The 22,754-nt window shown below is 37.3% G+C and overlaps 1 protein-coding gene across 1 annotated transcript in view; it reads left to right on the top strand.

The window, feature by feature from the left end:
* LOC122800455 (vicilin-like seed storage protein At2g18540) overlaps positions 1–22,754 on the top strand; it is a gene marked incomplete at its 5' end in the record, with an annotated part of 92,515 nt that overhangs the window by 57,578 nt on the left and 12,183 nt on the right. Inside the window, one exon of the mRNA XM_044069899.1 lies at positions 643–715. Coding sequence (XP_043925834.1) covers positions 643–715 — 73 coding nt within the window. The remainder of the gene's footprint in view (positions 1–642; positions 716–22,754) is intronic.

Here is a 22,754-nt window from a genome sequence, read left to right as displayed (position 1 = left end):
TGGGATTTGCCAGCAAACAACATGAATAAGAATACAATTAACATGTTTTGGGTGTTTATTAAAAATAGCACATCCATTTTAAGCTGCAAACAACCATCCTTTTTAAAGAAAAATGAGCTGTCGTGTAATAAGAGTAACAGTAATATTAAAACACAAATATTGAAGCAAATAACCTAATTTTGTTTCCCAAAAGACAACCAGAATCTGTGCCTGCGTCATAATCGTTGATAATATGTTTTGGAGTCTGAACTATAATACAGGAAGGCTGCATTATGCAAAAGTTTTGTGAAAGACTTTGAACTGGATAAGCAATGCCAACCCTAATTTTCAGCTTTCTATCCTTTTGGGGAAAAGAGTTAACAATAAAATTACAATCAGAATTATATTTTATATTCAGAACAGACCAGCAATTGCATTTCACCTTTCACTGAAAAGATGTTAGTAGCCTATCTCTGTTATATTTAAAACAAAATTAGCAAGCAAGCATACTATGAATGTGACTCTTCAAAGACTGAACTCTGTTACAGCTGTTTGTCTGACCTTTCGTGTATACAATAATTGACTCATTGCTTCCTATAAGAGTACAGTTATTAGGAAAACAGAGTTCCTGTGTACCTTATGTTATTATATTTGTGTTTACAGGATAATTCCCTGTACTCCAGACACAAGTATACTACGGTATTTTCCAACTCTAATTTTGGAATTCCTAGTAAAGGTACATACATAAAACTGAGACATCTACAAGCTGATATTATTTGCTAAGCATGACAGTGAAATGGTCATAATGGGATGACTTGAGCTGATGTTATTAAGAAGTACTTACAAAAAAGTTATGAAAAAATATGTTGTATTTCCATGTTTACATTAATAATGCAAAAATAGAGTGATGCTGTCATGGTGGGGGTGGTGTATTCAGGCAGTGGGTGTTTGTAAAAAATAATATTAAAACATGGTGGGTAATGTGTATACATTCTGAGGTATAAGTGCTCTTTTGGTAAAACAGTTATGGCTGTTACCTATATTTTTATTACTGCTTTAATCTCATAAAAGCTGTTTGGCTTACAGGTAAACAAATGGTGTAGTCTCATACAAAACATTAAGGCCCACAATGTTGCCACTGACTCCTGCCTCCCAACACAAATAGATTAGATTATTATACTTTTGAAATATTGTGAAATTACTATATGCTAAATTTGCATAGATTTGGCAATATCAGAAAACAGCAGTATGCTATCCACTCTTGTCATACATCATTGGAAAATTCTTGAACAGGTGAACAGTTCCTGATATCTAGGATCTATTTTGCACACTTACAAAGATATAAGCCTTTGTTTGTCCATAATACTATTATTTTTGGCAAACAGAATACAGCTTTTCTTTCATAAATATGCACTATCAAATCAGCATCTACAGACAGACCTTTATATTACATTGGTGGAGAGCCCATTGTCTACCAATGAGTTATGATGTTTGACATTTTTTGTAACTCACACTATTTATCAGATTTTATAAATGTGATGAAGTGTTTTTTCAGTAGAGGATGTTAGAGACCCCCCTCCCCCAGGAAGCAAGTGGTTTCCTGGCTTAGAAAATCTCAGAAAGCAAAGCTGTTAATTATCCTCCTGCTAGTGAGAATTAAATGAGCTAACAGAGATTTAGCAGTGAAGGTACACAGCAGTAAGACAACTCTTTTAGCCTCCTCTAGAAATGTGTCCCAAATTGTGATCATATTAGTGACTCAATAATGAAGAACCAAGGAGTAAGAACTCAGGTGACATTTATTAATGAAAGGATTCATTGTATAAGAGCCTTCCATTGTCTAAGTCACTTACCTAAGTGAAGGTCATAATGATAGCAAGCTAAGTAGGGCAGACCAGACTTCCCTATCACGAGTAGCAGTCTCCAGGTCCTCTTGAAGGATTGCCAAGGTGTTTTCAGGCCGGCTGAGAGGTACAACCACTTAACAAAATCTTGTAGGTATAACCTGTGGTCTCCTTCCAGCAAGCCATGCCAGGTACACTTCTTATGGCTTGCTGAAAAGAGACCAGCAAGCCATGCCAGGTACATTTCTTATGGCTTGCTGGAAGAGACCAGCAAGCCATGCCAGGTACACTTCTTATGGGAGGCACCAGATGACAGCTTCACTAGGTGCCCAGCCTTCATCAACTGGCTTCTCTCTGTCTTGAGAGCAGTACTTCTCTAACATCAACAAGATTACCATGTTCCTATCTCTGTCACGCAGTGTAATCCCAGAAACGTTATGAAGGAGCTTAATTTTCATTTCTGTAACTTTGATCCATGATCTTGGGTATTAGGTATTGATTAGTACTTGTACGGTTTTACATTGGGTTGAAATGGCTAGGCTTAAAATGACCTCTGGATCAATAGCCTAGTAATCTCCTATGATCCTATGATCTCGTCCTTTTGGACACCACCCACAGTTCACAACTGGCTTCCAACAAGACCCCATACTACGAATCCCAGAATTTCAAAAATTAAACTGCGAGTCTGAGAAATAAAAGTTTACACCTATATAAAGTTATTACAGTGGGGCTGTACCCCCCAAACTCATGTTTCTTACCTATAATAACTCTGAAATCACTGTACCATAGTGTAGGGGGGATATTCTGAGTTGCCAATCTGAAAATTAGTTTATGATTTCCCTATTCACACTTACATTGTTTCTTTTCCAATGATTATAGGTGAGATGCTAGCCACCCAACAGTGTGAACATTGGCTCTAGGTGACAGTCACTGTTGATGTGACACACCAACTCCATGTACCAAATCAGAGAAAGGGGGTTGATGCCAATAGGGACACTGACCGATAAAATGAGAGCCTCATTCTTGACCACTGTTCCCTCTTCAACACTATAGTGTAGTAAAATGCTTGCAGTGCAGTTGCAACTGCACCCCATCTGCTAGACAGTCTCCTGATCCATGACCCTGAGATGCTTAAACACCTCCACTTATGGCAGGCAGATGTTACTCTTCACCCACATCCAGCAATCCACTCTTTTCCAAGAAAGAACCATGACCTAAGATGGAAAGGTGCTCATTCTCATTCAAAGAACATCTATCAGACTTTTCTGTGCAGGATTAATTCATCTCCAACCTTTGGAATAGCTTCTCCTATATTCTATTGAAGGCCAGAGTCATGGAGTTCAAATGGGCATTGTTCAAAACTTTAATAGGCATAGCAGATGCAAAAAAGTTGTGGCCAAAATCAGGACTTGTCATGGTGGTAACCCTTGGAAATGCTAGAAGACACCAGCCATGAATTTTAAGAAAGAAGCTTTTCATACAGTGCTGGGGGGGGGGTTATTCTTTGGAACTGGCCTATAGATGCTGACAGGCCAGGAAGGCAGCAGCTGTGGTGGTTGCTGAAGTGGAGGCCCAGCTGTGGGAAGAGTTTGGTGAGGCCATGGGGAATGACTTCTGGGTGGCCTAATAGAGGATCTAGATAACAATTCTATGACTCAGTAAGTGCTGGCAGGAAACTGCCCAGGCTGTACTTAACAAGGTGAAGAAATGCTAACCTCAATCGATGACATCATTGGATGAGGTAAGGAATGCTTTGAGGAACTCATGAATTTGGTGGAAATACTTTTGTTTGAGGAGGCAATGTCAGAAGTAAGTTGTGAGACTGGGTACAATGAGTGCAATGATTTAACAGTTCTGCAGTGGATGAGAACTGGATGGAAAGGCTGAAAGCACTTATAGGGCTATTGTGCTTGCTGCAAATTTTGAGTATTGTATGTAAAACAAGAAAAATATCTCATAGTTAACAAACTGGGGTAATGGTCCCTCCCTATTTTCTAACATGAACCAGAGGTAGTCGAGAAAGCTCAAGTCAGCTCTGATATCCCATCTGTGACTCAGAGGATGACATGACTAACATGAAACAGAGTACAAAGGATTAGTCTAGAGAAAATCACTTTAGCAAGCAGATCTGAGGACTCTCTCTTAAAATAATTAATACTCCTTATTGAAATTTCAAGTAGTTTATTCAGTTAAGCAGATGGATGAGTGTTCTTGTTCTAATACATTATGTTTAACAGCTCAGTTATTTAAAGCCAGTTACAGTCAATGGTGGGAGGGTCCCAGTGAGCTGATTGTAGGAATATCTGGGAGATGGAAAAACAAGGAACCATTCCCTTAAAGATTAGTCCCTTATTTGAATATTCATGAAAGACCCTTGAGCATTTACTAGCTTGGCAGCTTGTGGAACCTCATTCGTCGTGAAAAGATTTTTATTTTTAACAAACAAAAAAATAACAACACACCATGAGCTACGACTCTAGGACTATATTTAAGCAAACACTCTCACCTAAGCTTTATCAGATCCATCCACTAGAGTTGTTTACAGTTTGATCATTGAAAATGCTTGCTTTTATGAGGCTAACACCAGACTTTATTAGCCTGTTTTGTATTACATGTAATATGAAACGCTGTGCCTGCCTTTGTGGGGCTCATGTTCCATGAAACAAATTATGAAAGCTTTATTACAGAACTTTTTCCAGTCTGACTTGTCCTTATCAATGCTTGTACCACATGTAATATGAGAAGCTGTGCCCACTTTTACAGGGCATATACTTCTTGAAATACATTATGACAGAGTAACCTTCCCTTGTTTGGCAAAGAATATAACAGTGCCTGCTTATAAAAGGCTCATTCTTCTTCCTGATGAAGACAGTACTTTTTAAATGCACGGAGACAGTCACTTAGAACCATACTAGTTGACTCACATTTTTTTGAAAAATCCATCCAGAGAAATAGCTTACAATCAAAGCAAGTCACAGAGCTCATGGATATGCACCTGAAAGAGAAGAAATCTAAGTACAGCAGTGAACTGCAGAGTATACAAAACCTCTAATAAAAATAAGTATCTTAGATATTCTTTGAGCACAGGCAAACTGCATCTGTAGTGTATAAGAATGTGGCAGTGCAGAGCGGGGCCCTAGGATAACAATTTTCACTGCACTGCAAATTACAAAAAATCTGCTAAATGCTAGTCAAGTGGCAATAACATCTATACCTGGTTGCTGTGAAATATCCACAGTGAGAGGGAGAATGCCCCTGGTCTCAGAGTATAGTTCGATGGTGTTCCAGTCTGGGGTCTGCACTATCCACTCTCTTCCTGAGTATTGCAGTTAGTGAGGGCTCTTCTGTTCAGATTCTTCCTCTCTTTAGGTTCCAGGGGATGACGTCAGAGCTCTTCTGTTCAGATTCTTCTTCTCTTCAGGTTCCAGGTTCTAAAGTCAGTGCAAAAGAGGGCTAAATTATTTCGTGCCTGGCTTGATAAGTGATAGAAACTGGGAGAGATCAAGTGGAAGGGCAGTTAACCAATCTCCTGATGTGAGGGTGGTGCTGTGGGTCCCAGGGCAGGGTAGATGATGTAAGAGCCTGATGTAATCAATATGGATGTACACTGTTAATCAAACTAAGATGTTTGGCCCCATTTTCTTACTCCTAACAACAAAAGGAAAGCCCAAGTTCCAAATCAGTAGTAGAACATTTTTCAAATTCCTGAAAGTTGCCTTCTTAAGTCTGTACACATCATGTGGTAAAAAGCATTTTCAAACTCCTATTATACCATGACCCCCCATTAATATTCCAAAACGTGCACGCTGATTGGTCAGCGTGCACGTTGTAAATCGACTTATACTAATGGAAAAAGGTCCGGTCGCCCAGACTTTTTCCATTAGTGTAAGTATTTTTTTAAAACACTGTCTTGCTATGTTAAAGGAGTTTAACATAGCAAGACAGCTTTAAAAAAAGCAACGGAGATCTCCATTGCTTTTTTTAAACCTGTCTCGCTATGTTAAACTCCTTTAACATAGCGAAACAGTGTGTAAAAAGCAACGGAGATCTTGCTTTCTCCATTGCTTTTTTTTTTAAACCTGTCTCGCTATGTTAAATGGGTTTAACATAGCGAGACAGCTTTAAAATAAGCAACGAAGATCTCCATTGCTTATTTTAAAGCTGTCTTGCTATGTTAAACCCATTTAACATAGCAAAACAGTTTGTAAAAAGCAATGGAGATCTTGCTTTCTCTGTTGCTTTTTTTCAAAACTGTCTCGCTATGTTAAACCCATTTAACATAGCGAAACAGTAAAAAGCAATGGAGATCTTGCTTTCTCCGTTGCTTTTGCCCTCAGCTCTGATGCACTGCGTAGGCATACGCGTGCGCAGTACATCAGAACTGCCACAGAATACCTTCCAGCTGCGGAAGGGCAGCAAGGAGGCAGTATACAATGCCATTATTTAAGAAAAGTAATTATTTTTTTTCTTAAATAATGTCATTGTATAATAGCAATAACCCACGCCTGGGTGTGGGTAATGCTGATTACCCACGGTTGGCTTTCTTTGGCCACTCGGGCTTCGCCCTCGTGACCAAACCACGCCAACCATGGGTAAATCCATCATTACCCACGCCCAGGCGTGGGTTATTGCTATAATAATTGCTGTTTAGGTTTGTACCCATCCTGAGATCAGGAAAACAAAACAAACAAACAAAAAAAAAAAAACAAAATAGCTTATTTCCCTTGTTACTAGTTCCTGTACCAAGGTAGATGCAATGATCTAAAGATCTAATTTCTTGATTGGCTTTTTCATATTAACAGCAGCAGTTACAGTCAATTACAAGTTAGAGCCCAAGTCCTGGGTTAAACAATACAGGCATTTCAGCTATATGATTTACACTTTAAATTTCTGAGAGCAAGCAACGTTTTGATGGAAATGCTTGAGTTTAGACCAGGGGGGTGGTGGTGGGTTTCCAGCATGATCTGACAGCTTAAATTAGATTTTTTTTTTTTTTTTTTTTTGAGGATGACATTTTTGTTCCTTCAAGTGAAACCACAGTGAGCTTGCCCAGGATTTGGAAATAGAAACTACCACTACTGGTCTGGAAAATCACAGCAGTGCTTATCTTGTTGGTTTTTGAGGACCTTGAGTCTGGTGTCAGACAGGTGGTGTGCCACCTTGATTTAGTTTTCCCTACATAAAAACAGCTGACGCCAATGACACCATGCACAGTATATCATATAAACAATGTTGGAATTACCAGAACAAGTGCTCTTGATTTTTCTACTGAGTACTGGGCAAAAGTAGTAATCCTTGTTGCTTATGTAGTTGCAGAGTGAGTGTGTGTGTGTGTGTGTGTGTGTGTGTGTGTGTGTGTGTGTGTGTGTGTGTGTGTGTGTGTGTGTGTGTGTGTGTGTGTGTGTGTGTGTGTCTGTGTGTATTATGTTTCTCTGTTGTTCTCCTCCAGTCTGCATTTGCACTCTACCCAGTCCCTAATCATCGTTGCTCTCTTGAAAACAAAACAAGGATGGGATCCTAAGAGTTTCCCCAGCTGTTAATTGTCTGCAATCAACACCCAGTTGGTCATGATTTTTCTGATTGTTTTGAAATCTATTGTAAAAGTGACACCCATGCTTTTTTTTCTGTTGTCCTACTGTAAGTCCTGATTTTGGTTTTAGTTGAACCCTCAGGGTCTCGCAGGGGTCCCTCATAATAGGGTCCTCTGCCTCTTTTAAAGTTCTGATGGGGTTGAGGATGGTATTCAGTAATCTACTGCAGTATCCTCAGGTCAGGAAGATTTATGATGAAATATCTAAGTTCTTTGGAGACACATGCACAATCTACCTACTTAACTGAATAAACTACTTGAAACTTCAGTAAGGTATCTTTATTCTTCCCACAGGGAGGGCATCAGAGAGAAAGTCTCTTAGATCTGTTAGAGAAAGTGATTTCATCTGAATTAATCCTTTGTACTCTGCTTCATTTTCTAACATGGGGACAGAAGAGTGTGGTCCGGTCACAGAGGGATCACATTCCCTAGCCTCCTTGGTAAAGTCTTTGCCAAGGATTTGACAGATGACCATCTGACTCAGAAGGAGTGACACAGATTCTGGCCTGGCCAAGGAACACTGGAGCAACTTGTTGCTCTTTCATGGATATTATAGGGGTCATGAGAGCTTGTTGGTCCCACCTATATGTGGTTTTTGGATCTGAAGAAAGTATGTTGAGAAAGCAGCCTGGCATGAGTTGTTGGAACTTCTACAACAATGTGGATTTCAGGGGCACTGTGGTGTGCCATTTGGTCTCACCATTTTTAGGGAAGTAGTTGTGTTTGTAATCTCATTGCTACACTGAATATGTTTGAATTGTGTGTAGGAGTCTACCAAGGATCTTCCTTGTCTACCTTCTTGCTTCTGATTTTCATGTGTAGGATATCAGTGTGTATCCCAAGTTTGGAGATTATCTAGTTAAAAACTATATCTCTGTTGTTTGCAGACAGTGTTGTTATCTTAGTTTCTGAAAAAGTCACTTAACTAGATAGCGATCCTGGGTTATCCCTAAAGAAGGACACTTGTATACAGCATTGGGATTACCTGGTTACAAAACAAAGTGGCTATAATCTCTGGCATCCATTGCAAAGGTTCACTGTTGAGTAAATTAGATTCTATGAATCAGGTTTTGTTGCCTTCCCTAATTTGCTCATCTTCAGGGTAACCTTTTTCTTATCTTTCTTTTCATGTATATGAGTCTACTTAACTAGCATGGGGAACATAAGTTACTATCCCTTTTGACTAACATTTAACCTTGACTTCTTTGTGCCATCTTCAAATTTATCAATTTTACTTTCTCTGGGTGCATGAAACCCAGTCCTGGACATAACAGGTAGAACTATTGTTTACTCACTAGCACTGTTTACTGGGGTATCGTGCAGGACATACAAATAGCCCATTTTTAAACTAGACAAATTATCTAATAAAGCTGATGATCTGAAGACATACATACACTTTATGAACACATATGTAATGTCCAGTTCATCTAACTGGTTTAAACCTAAAGATGTGCTTTATGCTAACCTATATTGCAATTTCCACTGATTTCATTATGCTAGACATGGAGCTTGCATTGCTGAGATGAGTTCTGTCATTCATGTTTGAGGATCTACAGGCAATCTTAACTAAGCCAAACCAATTTACATTCCAGACATTGTTGAGCTACTACATAACCTTAGAGGAATTTACACTAAACCAGGGAAGTACAACACAATTATTTCACAATATATATTTCCTTTTATTGGTAATTTATCTATTACCAGGCTCCACAAAAAATCTTGACATTCTATTTTCTCATTACACTACTTGCTTCTTATTTTAATAGTTTTGATTGTGTTCATCTGTTAGATTTTCCCATGATTTTACATAGTACTGTTTTAACATTACATTTGTATACCATACTTGTCTTTGTTTTTCTATATCATCAATTTTTATTTTCCATAAATTTTTTTTTCTTGGTAACATTTCATTTCTTCATTTAATGCTCTTTTTTATCTTACTCTTTTTACCATACCCCAAAATTGATCATACTTATATCTATACAATTTTACTACCAATCTTTTATCTTTTTCATTTATCCACTTTAATATTTTGTACGTATTTAAAGAAGCAGCATATACTACTAACCTCCTTTCTCTGTATTTATGTACAAAACTCATCCTTTTACTGGGTTTGATCTAGAACCCTATATAAATGAAAAAAAAATGCAATAATTCCTTTCCAAATACTGTTGGCAACATAAACACGCTTGCTAAGTATATTATTTTCCAATCAGTACTGAATTTATGAAATAAGATTTTTGATTCTAAAATATAACTTATATGTTCTCCAGAAAAGACAGATTTGTTTTATTCCTTTTATTGTTTTTTTCCTGTTGAATTCTACTTATATCTTTATTTCCAAATTTTATACTTAACACAGACATTTCATTCATTGTAAAATATATAGCCCCATCTTTACTACATCACCTAAACTTTACTGTTGTCTTTATTTAAAGTCATCCCTATCACCTCTAGACACCCTTTTGTGCAAATTATTTCTTCTTTATCTAAATTTTGTTTTTTGACATTATTATGATGTCATCTGTATATGTTAACAAAACTGGAATTTTTCACCCTTCAGGTATTATATACCCCCACCTCCTTCATTTTGTAATTTATTTTACATACTATCACACTCATAACTAATACAAAGAGTATACAACTCATTGGGCATTCCTGTCTTACACCACTCTTCATATGCACCTATTGGCTTAACCAGCCATTTACAAGTACTTTTACTTTATCATTACTATATGCTGACATACACAACTTCCTAACTTTCTAACTTATATTATATTCTTTCATTATCACCCATAAGATTTTATGTCCAGTTGTATCAAATGACTTACTAAAGTCTCCTATCATGATTTTCACTTCTTCTTTTCCAGTCATATAATCCACAATTTCTCTATCATTAATACTTCTTGACAACCCTTCCCCTTTATACTATATATACTATCTTCCATAATATTTTCCATTTTAGTTTAATCTCTTTTGTATTATCTTCATAAACATCTTATAATCAAGATCTCTAATTGTCTTGTGTATTCCGTCTTCCATAAGAATGTTAGTATTCCACTACATAATTATTTGTACACAAAACCTTCATTTAAAAGTTAATTCAAAATCTTAAAAAAATTATATTTTTGACAACCCCTTAAATGTTTACACATTTCATACCTATTCCAACTGGAGCTGCAGCCAAATCTATATTTGCTTGCCCTAATACCTTATATAGCTCATATAAAGAAATCTCCTTTTCCAAATCCTTATTCTCTTTTTCTATTTACTTTTTTTTTTACTTTTGATGTTTTTTTACTACCTTCTTTTTCTCTTTAAACATTTCCTGTACATATTGTACTACACTAGTATAAACTTTTCCTGAATTCTTTCTATTTCTCCTTTACATTTTTATTTCTCTCATTACACTACCATTTTCCTTTACTAGTCTGCTTAAGTAACTTGATACGTCTTCTCTTTTTTTCTTTTTTAAAATATCTTAGCTTGTATACAAACAGCTCTTGTATTTTTTTCTTGATTTCTTTCATATACTTCTTTCTTCTTTATCAAAGTACATTACATCATTATGTTGCAAATCTTAAAATGCATCATCTGTTCTTTTATATTTTTCTTTCTTTACTTTTCTCACATTATATTGCCACTGCAAAAAAAATTTCTTTTACATTTTTCCTTAAATATCATCCACCATTCAGATCAATTTTATGAAACATTCTCATAGTAATATGATCTTTCCATAACTGTATTACTGCTTTCTTTCTAGCTTCATTCCATGCTTTCTCAGGTATCTTTTTTATTTATTCATTTGCCTCTTTGTATATATATATATATATATATATATATATATATATATATATATATATATATATTCCTTGTTTCCTTTATCTCTAGCCAGCTTGCAAGATGATCAGAAAATCCTGTTTCAACTACTTCCTCTTCTCTTACAACTAAATCTTCTGATACTATAAAATAATCTATTTCAATTCTATGCATACTCCTTGTATAAGTCCATGAATTTTTGTCCCAAAGTTTTGACTTACCACATTTTATAACTTCTAACATTTTTCTTATATAATTTCCTTTCTTTTTACACTTTCTCTTAAATCACAATTAAAGTTTCCTGTTATTATAATATTCCTGTTTATCACTACATAGTTTAAATCTGAAGAAACAAGCTTTCCCTTTCTTTAAAATTAGTATAAGCATATAATCATATAATGTTATATACTTCTTCCTTCCATTTAAATCTACAGTGGTTAATCTTCCCATTTTTGCTAAATTTACATCTAATATCTTTACTGTAATCCTACAGAATACAGCTACTCCAAAACATCTCTCATTTTCCAAATTCAAGATTATCTCTCCTCCCCACAGTTTCTCTGTTTGTAATCTTTCTTCATTTTACAAAAATTGTGTGTCTTCTAATATAATTTCATCTACGTGACATGAATTACACCACTCCAAAATCCTTCTTCTTCTTCTTATATTCTTAATACTATTCAAATTTACAGAAAACACTACATTGTTCATGTTTTCTTTTCCTTAGATTCATGGTTTCATAAGTTCATAGTTAATTACTAGGCTATCTGCATTAATGGGACATTCTAAGTCTAGCCAATTTCCCTCCTATAGATTAGAATCAAACACTGTAACTTGTGTCTGTAAGTTGGTCATCTTAACCATTATACCAACCCAAACATTACCTGTATATGTTGTTTTTCATCCATTTTATTTCTTATTTTATTTTGTACTTGTCCCTTTAAATTTTATTTTTCTGTCTTTTAGCACCAGAACTATTTGTTTTCTTTTACTGTCTCCCAGTTTATGTCTTCTCCATGACTTATTTCAGAGCCTTCCTCTATGTCCTCTTTATTATTTTATCTCATGTAATTTTTCTTTTATTTCTACTACTTCTACAATTTCTTCTCTTTGTCTCATTTTCTTCACTTTCTTTTTCCTTACTCTTATTTTAATTTTTACAATCCATCCATAAATCTCCAATTTTGTTACATTTAAAATATTTCAATTCACATTTTTGCATCATGTCCCACCCCCCCAAATATAACATTTTTTCTTACAGTTACTTATCAAATATTCTTCTTTGCCACAAAAAACATGGTTTGGGTTGTCCCCGGTATTTTACGATGCCCCTAATCACCAGCCACATTATTCATGCTTGGTATATGTATAATTTTTTTCTCTTTTTATTTTTGACACAATATTACAATCCCATCCACCAGTCCATAAACCCATTTATCATAAACCTTTGCACTATCCGGTACTTCTTTATATGAGGTTTTCAAATGTCCTTTAAAATTCTCTCTTTCCACCTCTGTTCAAAACTATATGTTAATTTTCTTTTTTGTTTTCCTGTTACATGCTTTTATCACCTAAAGATTCCATGGGTTACAGTCTTCATTTTTTTTCATATTCTCCAAGAAAAATTTCCATTGAAAAAAACAGTCTGAAATACAATGTTACAAAATGTATCTGTTAATAAGAATAAATGCTCTTACCTTATGTGCTTTTACATCCAAAGGAGCTATTAAATTGTTCCACACTTCATACCTGTCCTCTTCTTTATCTTCTTTACTTTGAATCCTTATCACATACTTCCATTTTTCATTTTCTTCTGCCTTTTTCTTTTTTGCTATTCACCCTTTGCCTTCGTTTACTTTCTCTGCATATGTTTTCTTTTCCATCCCACCACTATACTTCAGGATTGTCTCTCTTCATCCTCATTTTGTATTTTCTCCATAATGCCCCCCCCCCCCCCCAGAAACATCTCCTTCATTTTCTGGATAACTCTGCATCGCCATTTCTTTAAGCAAATCATCCAGCAACCTTCCCAAATGGAGGGTTGTAATTATACATAATCATTTGTCAACTCATCTCCATCAAACAGATTTCTTTGAAACATCTCCTCATAATGGTGCATGCATTCTCCAGTCTCAGCATTAGTTTTGTGCTCCATTTCACTCACCAGTCCATTTTCTCCTTCTCTTTCTATCTGCCTCTTTGTTTCCTGGATGTGCTCAAACAAAATATGACAAGTAAGGGAAGTTCCCTCATGCCCTGGCCAAATTTCCCCTAGTAGTATAAATATCAACTCAGTTTTCCCCTGAAAAGAGGCTACTAGCCTAGTGGGATTAACCCAGTTAACAAAGAATAAATAAAATAAATAAAAATAAAATATGCAGCCTGTGGGCATAACACTGTTTTTCTCATAAGGCATTTAGTGACCTTTTAAATCAAAGTGAATGCACTTTTGTCACTGCACAAAACAAATATACATCATTCCATATTTCATTCGAACTAATCAAGCAAAAAATAGAGTACCATTTAGGAGATATATATATATATATATATATATATATATATATATAATATTGCTATAGAATGTAGAGAACCATGTGTAAATTAAAGTTGTCTTAAGAAAATGTAGGCAGTTGGCACAGAGGGTTAAGTCCATGAGCTGTAGTTCCTGTGGTACAGGGTTTAATACCTTCAGCCATCATTTGCCTAATGTGTGACTTTCAGCAAGTCACTTAACCAGATGGTGCCTAAAATTAGAGGCAAGTAGGAATTTGGACTATAAAACTCAGGTTGCAATTGAGGTAAAAACTGCAACGAATCACATACTGCCATGTTTAAGGAGCAAGGAATGCCCTTGTGTTCTGCTATCACATTGTTGCACTGTAGCAACATAGCAGAAAGAGTGCTACAGATGGCCATTAATGCAAAGTATTAATGTCTGCAGAATTATCATGAGTGAACATATAACGTATATAAAAAGACTTCACTGCTTAAACTAAAAAGAGCCTTTGCCTGTATTTCTCTTCAAATATCTTTGATGATTTTTTGTATTGATTAGTTTTGCTTTCTCTTTGCCTAAATATGATTAAATATGGTAGAGTATTAAAGCTCTTTTACTTTCCCATAGTCATATTTCGTATTCAGATGTCTCTCGCTCCTCCTGTTTCTCCTTACTTTGGAGATTCATTATTCCATCATGTTGTGACATAACCTGTGTTAGACTTTTTACTCTAAATCCTTCACTTTGTAGGTGTTCCATAACTTCAGCTTCTATTTCTTTAATTTCTGCTTTACTAATTTTCTGTTCTACGTTCCTCCTTTCAGATCTTATTTTTTATTGTGAAATTTTCCATATCGGGTGCTTTTGCCTGCACTTCTCTTCAAATACCTTTGGAGCTGCTTTTCAAGTATTGATTAATTTGGTTTTCTCCTTTGCATCAATATTGCACCATATCAGATATCTCTTTCTTTCCCATGTCCATGTTTCTTTTTTAAATAATAAAATCCATGATCAGTAATGCTTCTTTTTTATATACCTTTCAAAAATGTCTAGATTTTGTTCTTTATATTTTTGCATTTTCTCTGTCACTTCTTTTTCCAGAAGGTCCAAAGTTTCTTGGTCTATATAATGTTTTTCATGGATCTGTTGTATTAATGAACATGAATTTGCATTTGAAGCTTTTTACAGTTTTTCTTGTGCAAGTATTTTTCTTTCCTCTGATTTCTCTCTTAATCTTTTTGAAAATCTGGAAATTCTGGGCTTCTTGCATGATAGTAACAATGCATAATTTCTTCCTTATCCTGAATAATCCACTCTGTCATCTTTATTGTTCTTTTTTGTCCTGTCAGTTTTTTTTTTTTTTTTTGTGGACTACTACTTCCTTCTACAACAGGGGGGCCATCCCCTCAAGCCTGGCCTAACTCCATTGTAGGAACGTTTCAGTGTCTTGAGAATTCTACACTGTAAATTTTCCCATTCCTGGCAAAATTATGCATACCAGGATTGGGCACTTTTTATTCTGGGACTTGTGCACCCAGCTGTCTTTTTTATTTTTAACATACTTCTGTCCACAATATATGCTATATAAAATACAGTTTATATATTAGTGTTGTCTTGGTGAGATTTTGTATAAACAGGGTCCATGCACTGAAGGTACTTACCAGGACTTGAGGGTAGCTTAATTTCCAGCAGTACTACTCTCCTTTTCTTGCTGATTTTTATCATATCTCCATTCAGATCCCAAAATGGTTTGAGCTAAAATGCTGAAGGGGGGGGGGTGATGATGAATTGGCAGATTGTATTAGAAACAGGTTGTAAGGCAGTAGAGTTTTTTGTTAAGCATTGGTGAACAGGGAAAAGATATATCTTTTGGGCCCAGAATAAGAATTAGTCGACTTTGCATATGACTTTATAACTGTAGGCCTGGAAGTTGAGAGACTGGTCAAGCCAAATACCAAGGTATTTAAATTAAGTGATGAATTCAGTGAAGTTCATAGGTGCATACTAAGCTAAAAACCACTAGGGCCCTTATATGCCTAGCCATGCAACCCAGATGTATCCCACAAATTTGATTTATATAGGTGGTGATTTACCAACCTGATTACCCATACATCAAATACAGCTAGGGTGGAACTCTGTTTTACATGGATGGGGAGCCTTTTCCAGAGAGTGGGAATTCCCTGAGAAACATATCTGTCTCTTCAACATGTCCTATTTATTCACAAGCAAAATTTAGTTCTTTTAATCTAGTTGTTCTGATACTGTTTGCTATGCAAGTGTGTAAAAGGTTAATCAAAATAGAGTCCAGGGATGCCTTTTATGACAGGCAAAGATCTCCTCTCAGAAAGCTGTATGATGTTGAGTAAAGATACAGTCTTTGAGGCAATCGGCATAGGACATTGCGTTTACTCGCTGTATCCTTTTTGTATGGAAGCTCTGTGGACATTTCATTTGCTGTATATGTCTGGTCAGGTGTATACTGAAAGGGCACATTATACTCTATGATGGGTCTGATGAGGGCCGAATACAATAGTATGCTGACCTCTCTGAACCTAGATGCCATGCCCTTGCTTATAAGTTGAGCAACATAGACACATTTTCTTACTATCTTAGACACATGTTTGTTGAAGACTATGTTATTATCTACATGAGTTCCCAGATCCCTGACTAGTGAATCAACTTTTAAAGTTTTTATATTGATGACATAGTTACCTGGGGTGGTAGACTTCCCAAAATAGACTATAATGCATTTCCTGGTACTGAGTTTTAAGCCATGGTTTCAGCACCAAGTGTTTATCTGTATTAGACATTCCTGAAGGGGGTTCTCATCTTGCAGAGATTCAATGACTGCTCCAAGTTTGCAATAATCTATGACTTTGACATCCGAGAAGTAGATGCCAAACTGGAGTAGGCCTAGAGCCCTGGGGACTTCACTGGTGACCAGCCTCTTTATGGAGGTGGGCCTCATTGACTCTAACCTAATAGGTCCTATCAGTGAACCAGGTTGCTATCCAGCATGTTATAAAGGGGTTTACCCCTCGTTCCATATGTTTGCTGACAACGCCCAAGTGAGATATTGTATCAAATGCTTTAACCAGATCTAGGTTGGTCTCAGTAACCTTTTCAATGAAGTCCACCAGATTCAGTATTCATGACCTTCCTTTGACAAAGCCAAACTGGGATGGAGCCAGTGTCTGGAGATCTCCTATGTTCTTGTTGATAATTTCCATAATTATTCTTTGCATGGTTTTGCAAATAAAACTAGTCAGACTAATGGGTCTGTAGTTTCCAAGATCTGTTGAAGGTCATCTATTATGAAGGGGATGACCATTGCAGTCCTCTATTCATGTGGAATAAAGCCTGCTATAAAACTATAGTTAAATAATGACTCCATGGACCCTAATAAGTCATAATTTAGACTATTCAGGAGGCACCCTGGGATGTTATCAGGGCCGATTAAGGCCATGCCCTTGGATTTAGTGAGTGCAGCAAGTACACACTCCCTAGTTATTGTAGTTGGAGGGGTCATGTTTGAAGGGATGATTGGGGATGTGGGGGGGGGGTTGGAACTGAATTTGTCCACTAACAGGTTCACTGTATCACCAGACTCCATGAATGTGGCACCATTAATCTTCAGTTCAGTACATTGTTGTGTGCTGCCCTTGAGGTTTCTGACATAGGTGTAGAAGGCTTTATGGTCATTTTTCATCTGGGAGGCTATTGTAACCTCTGAATTGGCTTTTCTTGAACTGATTAGCTCTCTTAGTTGTCTATTTACTGTGATGAGAGAGTCTGTCTTTATGGGAATTACCCTTCCTGATTTTTGCCATATTTTTTTCCTTTAGTTGTACATTCTGTTTAATTTGGTATGCCACTATCTTGATTTGCTTCTGGGGCTGGTCCTGGGCTTACTTCTTGTAGGTACAGTAGTCTCCATGCAGCCATTGACATGGTTGTACAGAGTTTCTGAGAGTAATTGAGGATAGGATAATGTGTTCTCTGAGTTTGGAGGGGCATGGAATTTTGACAGTCCATCACTTAATGAAAGGTAATTTGACTTGGAATAGTTCCTAACTGTTACTGGTTTCAGTGGGATTATGTTGTTAATTTTGTTTTCAAAGGAGACAGCTTTATGGTCAGACCTTCTGGGGAGGATGAGACATTGGGAGGTGCAGAGTTTTCCTATATTTGTAAGCACAAGGTCCACTATTGAAGTCTATAATGGGTATATTTACTATCTGGTCAAGGGTGTTTGTATTTACAATGTCCAGGAATTTCTGTACCTGTAGATTTGAGGCTGTGTAGGATTCCCAGTCTATAGAGAGGTAATTAAAATCTCCTATAAGTAGGGTGTTAGGTTGGAATGTACATGTCTCCAGTAGGTCCAAGTATGCATTTTGAGCTTCTTTGGACATGGAGGGTGACCTGTAGCATGCTACAATATGGTATCGGTTATTGTCTATGTTGTGCTGCAAATGATGGCACTCCGGTGCATCATCTTTTCTGACCACCCTAAAGGTATGCTTGTTACTGATGTATATTGAGACACCTCCACGTTTAGCCCTTTTCTGTGCAGCTACTGGTCTAAAAGTGTGGAAGGCACTTGAAACCTTGAACTGCGGGGGTACTCGCTGTTACTTTAAACCATGTCCTAGTAATGGGACAGATGTCTATATTCTTGAGTTTGAGGAGGGATTTGAGAGAGTGTAGTTTTTTTTTTTTTAAGCTTCTGGCTTTGAGCAGTAACATCTTAAAGTTCAGTTGAGCTCATTTTGTTGTGTCTCTAGGTTTGTCTATTTGCCATTGCCTAAAAAAGAAACTATGGGGTGAATAAAGTTTTAGCCAGTATTCAAAAACCTAGAGGAGATATGTGTAGACCATCCTTGGCAAAGCAACATGGTCTGTTAACTGTGTCCTCCCAATCTGACAAATATTGGATCCCCTTAGAATGACACCAGAAAGATAGCCATTGTTGAAATCAATCATTTTTTGCATATTGTGACATCATCTTCAGTGATGGTAATATGCTGCTCAGTGACAGGCTCATACCAGCCTGAGACAACATTCTGAAAGTTCCATAATGTATCCCTCCATATAGTCCTTCATGGACTAGGATGGGATCATTTTAGTACTTGAGGCATAATGACTTGAGTGTGTGCGTGATTTGGCAGATTCTGGCTCCAGATAAGCAACTGACCATTATCTTCTCCTTGTTCAGCCTTAGAGGGGCATCAGTACATCTTAAAATGGAGTCCCCCTATGACAAGAGTCTTGGGAAGTATGTTTGTTTGCATTGGGGGCTTAGTGTTTGGGACTCCACGGAGAGAGACAGTATTTGTGATGTTAGGTGTTTTTTTCTGAGTGACTTTTAGCTTGTGAGGCATTACCTTTGGCAATGGGTGGTCAAGGTGATCTATGTTTAGGAAGATTGGTTTTAAGTGCCTCAGCATACATTAGTCTATGTGTATGATGTGTACTATGTGTATTAAGTGCGGTGGATGTTGTGCGCATTGTTTTTACAACCTGATGTGCACTTGTATGCGACAATTTAGCCTCTTGTGTTATTGGGTAAGTGCACCTCTCGCATACCGTGTCTGCTTCTTTAAGGATTAAGTGGTTGTCAGTAAATATGAGACAATTGGTACATTGCCTCAAGATGCAAAGATCCAAAAAGTTGGTTATAGAGAACCTAGGAAATTTCATATCTATATTGTCGTCTTTTGATCTGTAAGCTAGAAGGAGGTTGTGTACAGATAAGAAGGCTATTAAGCGTGCTTTTTGGCACAGATTATGCTAAACAGTACTAAATTTTACTAACTTTAATGTTTACACAATACTGAATTCAACTAAATCTCTAGGTATTGACACTTGACTCCCAACTAACGTCTCTCAGCTTGTCGGCAAACAAAGTATTTTTACTTTATTGCTGCTTTACATTGTACAGTTTTATGAGCTGTTCTTTCTAGGTGTTTGCTTCTGTACACAGCACTGCTAACCCACACAAACATGCAAAATTTATAGCAACATAGAAAAAATAAAACTAACTAGTGAGCCCACTAGCCAATAAATTGACTGCACTATGATTCCTTTTGTATATTTCCCAACTCAAATAGAAAAGGCAAACCCCTCCTGCCATAAGATGAATAAGTCCAGTTCTCCTAACGTAAAAACAAAGAAGTTGTCTAGATCTCTGCTAAGGAGGCCTAGTGGCTTTAGTGAATCATTTCTTTGTGTAAAATAGCACAGACTTGTCTTTTTAGGGTTGTGGAGTAGTTTATTAGAACACATCCAATTGTTTAGTTGTGGAAGGTCAGCTTGAAGTTGATTTTGGATGATGTCATGAGAAGGATTTGATCTACAGATAAAGGAAGAGTTCCAGATAAGGTAGGTCAAGGGGCAGTCTATTCATAAAATGTAAAATATTATTGCAGCAAGACAGCCTCTGAAGAACCCCTGAAAAAGCAAAGGATGTGTCTTATAAGGCAGGTCCAATTTTAGCTGTGAAACTTTGGTTGTTCAAGAAATCTTTGAATCACTGAGTAAATTCAGAGCTTGTATGGATATCTTGTAAGGGATCAACTTTAAAATGTCACAATCCCATAACATTAAAACTTATGTCATCGAGACGAAAATAGCAAAACACCACATACTTGAAGATTTAGAAAGCTGAAACCCAGAACATCAAACTATGTATGCTGAATGGAGATCATGCTACACTTAAAATAATAGCTGTCCATTTAAAGGCATACACAACAATCATGCTACACTTAAAATAATAGCTGTCCATTTAAAGGCATACACAACAAAAGCATGACTTTTCAATGTTTTTGCAGGGGGGCAAGGCCACAGGTACCCCCACACCCCCCTGGCAAATTATATATACCAGCTCCGAAATTGCACTACACTGAGGAAAACAGTAGATTTCCTGATCCTCACTATACTGTGATCTCCACTGAAAACCATTGAGGAAGCTGTAATTTTGTCCTGTATGTTGTATTCTGTTAGTTTTAGCGCAATCCCCATTCAGTTTACATAGTTCGATGTTCTGGGTTTTGGTTTCTAAATCTTTGAGTATGTGGTATTTCGCTATTTTCATCTTGATGATGTAGGTTTCACTGTTACGGGATCGTGACATTTTACAGTAGATCCTTTGTAAGTGGGTTAATAGGTTGGAGTGGTCAACCAGGTCAAAGGCTCAGGTAGGGTCAATAAATACTATTTCAGTGAGGTTACCTTTATTCATGTTAGTGAGGATGTCATCAGCGAGTGTTCCTAGAGCAGTCATGATACTTCTACCTGCCCAAAAGCCATGCTGCTTCTGAGAAAGTAAGTGGTATTTGCCAAGGTGAACAGTAAGTTGGTTGTAAATGTTTTTTCAAGGAATTTACCAAGTGTGGAAAGAGCTGAGATGGGACAAAACTGAGAAGCTGAGGAGGGTTTGCTGTGATCCTTTGGAACAGGCCTGACAAAGTCTGATTTCCTGGTAGAGGGCATGGCACTATTGTAAGTTAAGGTTGTAGATGTGTTTTCATAGGTTCATAGGTTCATAGGTTGGTACTAGGCTATTGGCCCTAGGGCCTATACAAGCTTAGTCATAACAATTCCCTGGATATTTCTTCCCACAATATTTACTTCTCTGGACCCCTGTCTAGCAGGGTGACTGACATGATCCCCGGGGTGAATTTCCTATCTCCCATCCAATCATCAAGGTTCCTTTTGAAGAGAGCCAAGGAGGCGCTCTGCTTGACATGTATGGGCAGTCTATTCCAGAGTATGGGGAGTCTCTGGGTCAGGAACCTATCCCTCCAGCATGTTTTGTTCATTGTGATGACAAGGTTTAGATCCCTGGTGCGTGTGGCTCTGAGGGATGGGGATTTCTTTAAGTGGAGCATGTCCAACAGCTCAGGGTTTGACATGGCCTTGTATGTTAAGCAGAGATCGCCTCTGAGTAGACGATATGCCACAGAGTATAGCTGGAGTTTTTTAGACAGTCAGCATATGGCATCTGCTTTAGGCCTGTGATTCTTTTAGTGAGGTATTTCTGTGGCCTTTGCAGCTGCTGCAGATGTCTTGTGAGGTACATACCAAACGGGGCATTAAACTCTATTTTGTTGTTGTGTCTTGCGGCTTTTCCCGGTTAGGGGTCGCCACAGCAGAACTCTGGTCCACTAATGATTGGTAGTTGATTTTTACATGCCGAGTTACCAGCCCTGATGCACAACCTTCAATGAAGGTACGCCCATTCATGCATGTCTCCATGCAGAAGACACTCTAGCTGAGAATCAAACCGGACAGCATCTTACTGTGAGGTGACAACGCTACCGCAGCACCACCACTGTGGGTTTTAATGGGTCTAATGAGGGATGAGTACAGTGGGACAATGACCTCCTTTTTTCTGGATGAAAAGCCCTTAGTGATGAGGTGTGCCATATAGAAGGATTTCCTGACTGTTGTGGTGGTGTGGTTATCGAAAGTGAGACCACTGTCCACCTGTGTCCCTAAGTCTCTCATCAAACTTTCGATGTTTAGTGTACTGCCACCTATGTGGTAATTCATGGGTACATGTTTTTTTCTAAAAGGGATAACTATACATTTCTTGGCATTAAGCTTGAGTCCATGGCTCTGGCACAAGTTTTAGTGGGGTGACTGTGAAATTTCTTCAGTGGTAGTGAAACTAAGAGCAGAGGTTAATAGGACCAGAAGAAAGGTCCATCAGAATTTCTTCTAGAAGAGGTGTAATTTGTTTGCTGGTGATTTTGTAGAAGTAGATGGGTGGAAGACATTCTGTGAATTTGTATGGAAGAGTATATAATGTTCTGCTGAGTGAGAAGATTGAGGATTTCCCTGAGAAAATCAGCTGGTTTGAGGTTTCTGGAAGAACAAGGAATTTGCCCAAGGGAGGAAAGCCCTTTTGGTGTATTTCTACCAGAGATGTTCGCCGGGATTCAATAAATGATTTTTTTCCATGCAGGAACAGTGTAGCCACTCCTGTATGGAATATGGCTGCCGAGCGATCCAGTAAACT

This window comes from Protopterus annectens, chromosome 4.part0 (assembly GCF_019279795.1).
Source record: "Protopterus annectens isolate FY-2018-M chromosome 4.part0, PAN1.0, whole genome shotgun sequence".
Taxonomy (NCBI): domain Eukaryota; kingdom Metazoa; phylum Chordata; order Ceratodontiformes; family Protopteridae; genus Protopterus; species Protopterus annectens.
The sequence above is the reverse complement of the archived record's forward strand: the minus strand, read 5'-3'. Positions and strand labels throughout refer to the sequence as shown.